The sequence below is a fragment of the Channa argus genome, chromosome 22 (assembly GCF_033026475.1).
Source record: "Channa argus isolate prfri chromosome 22, Channa argus male v1.0, whole genome shotgun sequence".
Lineage (NCBI taxonomy): Eukaryota > Metazoa > Chordata > Actinopteri > Anabantiformes > Channidae > Channa > Channa argus.
Window position 1 is genome coordinate 1,291,151 of NC_090218.1, and position 9,648 is coordinate 1,300,798.

Here is a 9,648-nt window from a genome sequence, read left to right on the forward strand (position 1 = left end):
TCTAGGACGAGTCCTGGTGGTTCCAAACTTCTTCCATTTGCGGATGATGAAGACAACTGTGCTCACTGGGACCTTCAATACTGCAGACATTTTTCTGTACCCTTACCCAGATCTGTGCCTCAATACAATCCTGTTTCAGAGGTCTACAGGAAATTCCTTGGACTTCATGGGTTGATTTGTGCTCTGACATGCACTGTTAACTGTGGAACCTTATATAGACGCGTTTATGATTTTCCAAATCATGTCCAATCAATTGAATTTCCCACAGGAGTAGTTCAATCAATGTCAAGGGTGATCAGTGGAAACAAGTGCACCATAGCTCCATTTTGTGTGTCATGGCAAAGGCAGTGAATATTTATGTACGTGACTTTTTTCATTTTTTATTTTTAATAAATTTGCAACAATTTCAAACAAAATTCTTTCACATTGTCATCATGGGGTATTGTTTGTAGAATTTGGAGGAAAAGAATGAATTTGATCCATTTTGGAATTATAAGGCTGTAACATAACAAAATGTCAAAAAAGTTAAGGTGCAAATATTTTCTTGATGCACTGCATATATATTTAACTCTTTACTGGGCTAGTATGGATAAAATGTTGGTAGGAACAGAAGGTCAAACTGAAATATCAGGTACTAGTTAATGTGTTCTGGTCCAACTACACATGCTAGGCAGTAAGTGAAACATAGAAAAATCAGTACCTTCTGTAAAGAGGCTCCACTGTCAGATGCACAAGTTGGCAGAGTGCCAGTGCAATAGCCTTGTGAGAAGTAGCATAGAAGGAAGGCATCTGGTCCATAATACTCTGGGCGTGTTGCCAGTCTCCAATTCTAAGCAGTGCTTCCAACAATCCAAGCTTCTGGTTATCAGGTGGCTGTGAGCACAGAGAAGAGTAGTAATTGAGTGTCCGTGTATTATTATATATGACAAAACTTCAGTAAGTTTCAGTACGTCTGTTAAACGAAAGTATCAGCTGAGCAGAAAAGCTTCCCAAAATATCTCAGGTAAAAAAAAATAAAAAATAAAAAAATTTGTGCTGTCCTTAAGACAATTTAAACAGAAAAATGTAATTGATTAAGTCATCAGACAGAATTACTCCGAAAATTAAAAAAATTTTTTTGTCCTTTTAGCTTATCCTGTGAGTTCAGGGCAGCCAAAGCTGATCTTTGTCCGCATGTTGATTTGCCACAGTTTTTACGTTGGATGCCCTTCCTGACGCAACCCTCCCCAATTTCTACCGGGCTTGGACCGGCACTGCACAGCTGGGGAGGGGAATGGGCTGTCAGGGGTTCAGTGTCTTGCCCAGAGACACTTCGACATATGGCCAGGGCCAGGGATCGAACCACTGACCCTGTGGTCCATGGACGACTGCCTTTAAAGGACGACTGCCTTCATGGACGACTCCCTTTAACAGAATTACTCCAAATAAGGATTGGAATTTTTTATGTAACGATAAAAGAGCAAGAGCTTCAATACCTTCTCATTCTTTTCCTCCTCCTTCTCTTTCTCCTTTTCTTTGTCTTCACTTTTCTCTGAGGGCAATACAACCATGACAAGTTTGCGCGCAATCTGCTTGGCCTCTGAAATATCTCGTTTATGTTCCTCTATGATAGTGACATCTAGTGGCATAAGCTGGAATGACAAGAGGGAAAAAGAGCCTTAAGAAAATACTACAAAAAGTTCACATATATAGCTAACATAGCACTACATTTGGAGTGAACTATATTTGTCATATAAATGACTGTTTAAAAAAACTTAATAAAAGGTTTATAACTTCTGTTTCCTTACATGTACATAGAGATCTTCCAGCTCTATAAGGTTGTGATGAAGCAAAGCAGCAGCAATGTGGTAAAGAGACTTTGGGGTTTCCTCATTGGGTTCCTAAAGAATAACATATTTTCAAAAATTTTCAAATCAAATACCAAAGACAAAATAAGTGACAAATAGTATTTTTGCTACAATCTTGGCTGCTTTCTGAAATTTAAAATATCTGGCTAATTTAAACTACTAGGAAACATTTCAAAATATACATATAACATATACAAAGTTACCATAACATGTTCAGTTTGGATTTCATTTATTTTCTGTCAGTTACTATCATTAGACACATTCTCATTTTCATTGATATTCTTACCTGGTAGAATTTGAATTTAAAGCCCAGGATGTGGCAAAGGGTGAGTGGTTCACACATGTATGACTTGATGAGAGAGAGGAAGAACTCATCTTGATCCGATCGACTTTCGTATACCTCCAAGATTATGTCTAAAACACGATTAGGGTCTAAGTTGAAACATCCTGCAGGAAGAAGAAAGAGGACCAATTAGGCATAGAAAATAGTAACTAAAATGAATAAATAAAAATAAAACACTATTTAAAAATCACTAACCAAAGGAAATGATGTTTGAGTGGACATATTTAACTTCCACCCTGTGCTACAAAGTCACAGATCATGCAAACATTACATTAGCTTTGTGAAAACGAATGTCTCTTTGGACATTTTTTGCAGACCTGAACTATAACCATGCCAGTGAAATTTCTCGTGGGTGAATGTGGTAAATTTTTAAGGCTGGACGAAAGCCCAGTTCCTGTGAGCTTTTAGATAGTTTGCCAACACCTAAAATTAATTACATTTCTTCAGTCATTAGTTAACAGGAACAGGTTATTTCAGAGTGTGCTACTGAGGCCAGGGACCTGTCAATTCTTGTTCTTGGTATGAAGAGAACTACCAGCAGTCCTTGGTGTGAAGATAAAAGAGACTGGCAGGTAGTATATGAGGAGAGACTTTTCTTGATTTATCTGGCCACAAAAGGCCCTGTATTACCGAACAAAACCAAAACACAGAATAAATGCTAGAGGCCATGATTCAGGACATTTTACTAAAATTATTCTTTGTGTAGTTGTAAGACAAACACTCATCATGTACATCATAACAAAAGGAATACTTTCTAGCATTAAAGGTTTTTCCTTTGAAAACAAACAAACACAAACGTTATGCATGTCGGACTACATATCATGTAGGTGTTCAAGCCTACTGTAGCAAATAAGTTAATACCCCCATGTTCAATGTAAGACACACAACTCAAATAAACAACTGTTTGGTACCTATGAGGGACTTGATGCTCTCCAGGACAAGATGGCTGGTGATGTTGTTTGACAGGTCTTGGCCAAGCTCAGTTATAAGTTTGGCATAGCCCTCATTTTCCTCCCTTAGCAAGTTAAACTTCTGTTGCTTGTAGCTGAGAAGAGATGAGAGATCCAACAATTACTTTATATTATGAAGCAGAAAGAATGAAAACAGTACACTATAAAACAAAATATCCACACATGTACTGTATGTCTACATATTGACTAAACTCTGCACTCTACTTACAATAGTTTAGTCTTGATTTTTACTATCTTTTGATTGAACTGATGGGCTTGTTTTATAAGTCCAAGGGATTCAAGAGTTTCTGGATCCAGCCTCTCTTTCAGGATGGCCTCAGGAACAAAAAACTGGAACAGAAACAAACAAAAACAAAAATAACAACACAGACACGTTAATCAAGTTTTTAAGTGGTTTGTTGCCAACCTGACCATTGAAAACTGTACTGCATGTATTTATGTAAGTGCAAAGATGAGGTGTATCAGCTTAAATAAAGTAGGGATAGAAATATTTTTTATTCAGCTTTATTTCTCTGACTGTAACAATTTTTCCCATATCAGTTATTTAAATAATTTGTTACGTACCAAACATGCTCCCACTAGTTGTGTGTAATGGTCACGTTTGTTTTTGTCTTCCAGTGCAACAGTTTCTAAATCTGTGAAAATAAGCATTTAAAAAAAGACCTTAGAAAAGATGTAATCACAGATAGCCATTATAATATATACTGTATACAAGTTTCTTTTAATCCAACACTACAAATTTTAAAAATCAGTGTTAGACATAAAAACCCAAACACACCTAGAATGCTGAACACATCAGCTAAAATCGATGGCATGTCATCTCGGAGTTCCTGAAGGAAAAAAATATATATTTTTGGTAAATTTGTTAGCACAGTGACCCCGAAACCACAAAATGGCGTCAAGTGTCTGTATCAAATCAAATCATGTACATTTATCAAACTTAAACTGTTTCTGAGACAGTATTCTTCAATGTTTCAAAAACAATTAAGATGCCTAATAGTTTTTCTGTCATGCCACATTAGGTCTGGGTGAATTAAAGGCTACTAGGTGTTGATACATTTATAAAAAAGCTCAAAGCAAAAGCAGGACATGACAAATATACAATACAATCATGAGCATAACTGTGGCTGAGACCCACTATGTTGCCAGGATCAGAATCTGACAGACATTGAACAACATAGAAATACTCATGTACAAGAAATAATTATATATATATAAAAAAAAAAAAAAAAAAAAAAAAGCAGTACCATCATGTCCCCAAGGACACTTGCAACAACATCCAGCTTCAGATTCCCCTGTACAACTTGCCAGCAGAGCTCATATAGGGCAGCCTGTATATCTGCAGGGGCAAACAGACATTACATAAGACACAGTTCATTTATACCTGGATTGCTAGGAATGACAGGAAAATAATGTTTTAATTAAATCTATTCAATTGGGGATGCTTGTAAAACACAAGGCAGGGTCAAGTTTTTAACTAATTCCAGAAATTACTTAATAACTACAGATAAAGCCTTCAATACAAGCAGATACATCTGTATAGATACCTTGGATGCTGAAATGTTACTTTGTTCCTTAGAACAAGGTTACACTGAGATACTACACTATCAGACATGCACATACAGATGCAGTGCTTCTCATACATTGTTTTGTTTGTGGCAACTTGCCACAATATAATCATCCACCACCACATACTGCTTTTATTTTCTCTACTTTTTAATAAAAATATTTAAAATGGGTGAAACCATAGACAGGTTAGCATGTTTAACTTGGCTGTTTGTCCTTGAATATTAGTGCATGTGAATAATGTATTTAAATACAACACTGAATATTTGCTCTGCAATCCAGAGGTGTATTTATGCACATTTTCAAGATATAAAACAATTCAGTCTGGACAAGAGGTATTAGCAACGAAGAGTTAAAAATGTAATTAAAACACATGCGAAAAAGCTGTAGTTTCCAATTAATATTCCAATTGTTTTAAATTATTTCATGCTGCAAGTTCAAGCAGCAAAATAGAGATAACCAACACATAAAATGTAATTCTGTGTCAAACACTGGGATGTGTATCATGAGGAATGGGACCACTAATAAATAAATGTATAATTTTCATTTAGGCTAAACTTAATCTATGTGTTTTGATCACTCAATAAAAAAAAAAAAAACAATTCAGCTTCCATAGATAGGTTTACTGTTGTGCAAAAATAATGTTACACTCACGTCTACAAATTAGGCTGAAGCACACACTGGTATGACAATTTGCAGAAGCTAGAGATTGTCATTTGTCAAAGGTAAATACATTTCCATGCATTACTGCTGAACTGCAAGTCTGCTAATCTTTTGGGATTTATTGTTGCAATACAGTTTATTGGATATTTCTTAAAATTTAACATCATTTATGAATTAATGACTAATGTAATCTAACCTTTATTTATATACCGCTTGACAACAATCAGGTTTTGACCTGAGCAAAAACATAAAACATAGCTCTTAACTAAACATTACTTCATGGTCTGTAATCAAACACAAACAAGTTTGAAGCAATAACCACATTAACTCCATTGCACAAATGTTAGGAGTTGTATCTCTTCTATGGAAGCACATATTCAGATGGTTACATTTGAATCACCAGAGGCTTGTACTTGCAGTCACTGTTCCCCCAATAGATATATGACTGCACCTCAGTTACTACAAGCTTAGCAGCGCTGTCATTTCAGAAAACATGGTCAACCGAATTAAGCAAAAATTTCAGCAGTCCAATTATTCTAAGCAAAGAGGCGCATTCTGTAAATAGAAATATGAACAAATATTCTTTTTTATCAAATTTTAAAGACATGTCTGGCTCTGTTTTATAAATCTGCATCCCAAAATTTGCCTGGAATAGATGCGCAAACACCCTTAAACATCAGTTTGCATGTTGATACTTCTGTCCATGAAAAGAACAGATGGCCAAAAAAAAAACAAAACAAAACAAAAAAAAAAAAAAACACTACAGGAAAAAGAACCATTTTAGTGGTTGCATTGGACCAGCAATATTCTCCAGCAGCGTAAAAGAAGCTGTTTCCACATTAAATATATACAGCTCCCGTACTAACTTATCTTTAACCCAAAACTGCTTTGAATTACGGCAGCTTAGATTTTCTGTTCGTACTAGTCATTTATACTTCTAGGCTCTATTTATTATACGTGGCTACGTCCAAGATGAAGTACTACCGTACAGTAACAGAAACAGAGCGACAGAGAGAGAGAATTGGGGTGAAGCGAGAGGCTGCAGAAGGAGAGGCAACCAGCGTGTGACAAATTAAGCAAAAATCCTTACTGGCTCTGACAGTGAGTCATTTGTGTAATCTGTGCATCACATCCAGAGCAAATAAATGTGACAAAAAACTTGCTAACAGCACTGCACACCTGGGGATGGGAATAGGCCGTTGGGGGTTCAGCGTCTTGCCCAGAGACACTTCAACATATAGCCAGGAACAGGGATCGAACTGTGGAAGTCTGACTTATGAACTGAGCTACAGCCGCCCCACGTATATACACAGGGAAATATACGGTGTCAGAAACACACATACAGCACTATCAATAATTCATTAATATTATTATGTTATTGTGGTGAATGTATTCCAACTGCTGCCACTGACAGATTATTTAGACCCTACTGTTTAACAAACTTTAGAAAATGTATCTTTATTGTCACTTTTTTGTATGAACAATGATAGATAAATGGACTTCCTGGTCCAACAGCATTCAAATCTGAAAGGTTATCTTGTTTACACTGACTAAACCTACAGATTACAGATTCAACCTTTCATTCAAAATGTTGGGCTGATATTCTAATTATAATTATAATTAAAGTATCTTAAATAATGGTCTAAGACTTGGTACCCACAAGGTGTGTTAATTTCAAGTAAATTCAAGTTTGGAATTTTAAATATAAAGTTAAAGAAGGATATGTGTCTTTGTGCATAGCACGGAAGCTTAAGTACAACACTGACAAGCAAAGAGAGACTTATTTTTACTTACCTCTAATCTCACTTCCATGATCTGTTTTCTCTGTAAGATCTTTGCAGAGTTGTATGCTACAAAGCAAATAATCCAGACCAGTTAGATTACTGAAATCTGACAATCAGTAGTCTTTAAATAATTTGCAGAATACATTTAAACACATTTCCAGTCACTGTCAAATTACTTTACATAACTTTTAAACTAAATTCCCATTCATGAAAGAAAACAAAGCAAACACTGTGGCTTACCCCCAGCAACCCTACAATCTCTAGATTAGAAATGTACTTAACACAGTATGCCTTGCATGACAGCTGCATAGCACAACTGTGATAGCACTGTAAAACCACTGAGTGATCAGATATTTTTGTTACCTCAGTGTCTATCAAGGATTCAGTGCATTTTTAGTGATGAGCACCAACTAGTGCTAATAATGGAAGGCACACTGGAAGGCAGTAAGTGAGTGCATTTTCCATATGCTGATATGTTGATATCAGTGTTTTTATGTTAACTGATCATTCAGATACACATATTGTCAACTATCTGACTGCTTAGTCCAGTGCCAGGACTCATTTGACCTGCAGATTTAAATGTTAAAAAAAAGTTTAGACAGATAAAAACATTGATTATGTTATGTGACACAGAATGGCTTTTCTTTGAATGGAGAATTTACTCCAGTGTTGCCCTAATAGACATAAACTGTAACCAGGTATTTAGAGCATTTGTTGCAGATTTTCTCTACTGACTGAAGATTAAACAGCTTCATTTTAGCTTTGCACCAATATGGATGTGACTGTACAACAGTCAGTGCACAAATGAATGTGAACATGTTAAGTAATTAAAGACTATGCATATGACTGTTGTTTATGTAAAAATGATGTAATCTAATTTACACACAGAGCTAAGAATTACATTGTTTGTGAGAAGTAGTATAGCTGGTAAATCTCAGTACAGGCCTTCCTTAAATATGCAAGGCCTACGAGTACTAATAACCAGTGTACAAGGCTTCTGTACATGGTGGGGCCGAGCTCAAGTAATCTAGTGAAAACCCAATTCAAGCAACGTGTGCTGAGAACGATAAAACTGGCAGCCCCATTCTGGCCTCAATTCTTACTGTCAAATGTTATTTGACAGAGTTATTCTGCTGTTAAGATAATTAGGGTTGATACTGAAGTATAAAGTTAATACCCTTTGTACAAATACTGTCGGGTTAGCAGAGATCAAACATTTTTTAACAAAAGAAAACAGTGTCGTCAGTGAAGTTGACGATAAGTGATACGTTGCACAAATATCGAGTTAGCGTATATTAGCATTAGCTAATACGGTGTAGCTTCACGGTAAACGCTGCCACTAGTCTCCTTGGCAGAGGTTTAGCTAGTCTGTCGAAAGAGATCTTTGATCGAATAACAACGATAAATACGGCTGTTATTTTTCCCACGCTGCCATGTCAAACGTCGCATACACGCCGTTTAACAAGACAACAACATCCAAAATACTGCAGATAACATTAACTTTACAGCTAACTTGCTGATGGCTAAAGCTAAAGTTGATGTTCCGTCAAGACAGGTCTACATCAACCGTTTCCCTCCACTTGAGTCCTGTCACTGTTAACAAGCGCAACGCACATAGCAGGGTGTTTTGCACCACCTGCTCACAAAGTGTACGTTGGCTAATTTCCTAAACCTTTGACTGAATACATTTCAACTTGTATTGCGTTAAAGTACGATATCGATACAGCTAAAGAGAGAGTTACATGCACGCTAACTAGCTTAGCTTTACTAGCAATTGTGTTTACAAACGTCTAGTGGGAGTGTGAAACTGGTAGCATGATTTCTGGTGTAAAATTACCAGAAATCATGTTAAGTAACACGTTCTAGCAATATAATTGGTGTTGTTTTTTTCTTTTTTTCAAATAATGATATTAACGCTTGCGGACCACTTTAACTGTTTTTGGATTGCTAACGTTAGCCTTAGCAACCAGATGAAAGGATGGCCTTCAACTGTAATGCTAGCTGCGCATTTTTTTTTTTAAATCAACTATTAGTCATCTGGTAAACATCTCATAATATTGTGCTGAAATTCAGATGTACTCACAATTCGTGTTTTCCGGACTTTTCCCAGTTCTTGATCCATTCACCAGAGAGAATAAGTGTCGCCATCTTCCATCCACTCAGCCCGGATGTCTAGCTCATCATCGTACACACAGGGTCAAATGTGGTGACGATTAGCTGTAGCTGCTACTGCTGCTAGCTCACTGTTGCATGGTGGGACACGGGGGCAGTCTATAAGGCCCAGGCTTTGTTTAAACGGCACTCTACTCTCCATAAATGGTTGTGGTACCTATCAAGACCCCAAGTATAGTTTAAACTATATTTAACTAACCCCAAGCAGTACATTGTCTTGCCTCTAAAAGAGCTAACAGAATACTTTAGAATGCCAGAACGCCAGGTTTCCAGAATGCCCACTATAACAGTAAATGTGCATT

At 36.6% G+C, this 9,648-nt stretch overlaps 1 protein-coding gene across 4 annotated transcripts in view; it reads right to left on the bottom strand.

The window, feature by feature from the left end:
- Positions 1-9,415, bottom strand: part of thoc2 (THO complex 2) — a 29,994-nt gene extending 20,579 nt beyond the window's left edge. For 2 of the 4 annotated variants that reach the window (XR_010912177.1, XM_067492723.1), the window contains exons 1-11: positions 9,258-9,415; positions 7,185-7,240; positions 4,409-4,500; positions 3,940-3,991; positions 3,726-3,796; positions 3,370-3,491; positions 3,102-3,235; positions 2,134-2,294; positions 1,788-1,880; positions 1,476-1,631; positions 701-873 (exon numbers count right to left, since the gene is read on the bottom strand). Coding sequence is in view for 3 of the 4 variants with exons in the window: in XM_067492723.1 (XP_067348824.1) it covers positions 701-873; positions 1,476-1,631; positions 1,788-1,880; positions 2,134-2,294; positions 3,102-3,235; positions 3,370-3,491; positions 3,726-3,796; positions 3,940-3,991; positions 4,409-4,500; positions 7,185-7,240; positions 9,258-9,322 (1,175 nt within the window). In the remaining variant the exon portion in view is untranslated. The remainder of the gene's footprint in view (positions 1-700; positions 874-1,475; positions 1,632-1,787; positions 1,881-2,133; positions 2,295-3,101; positions 3,236-3,369; positions 3,492-3,725; positions 3,797-3,939; positions 3,992-4,408; positions 4,501-7,184; positions 7,241-9,257) is intronic. The other 2 variants (XM_067492721.1, XM_067492722.1) reach the window with 1 other exon arrangement.
- Positions 9,416-9,648: the final 233 nt, after the last annotated feature.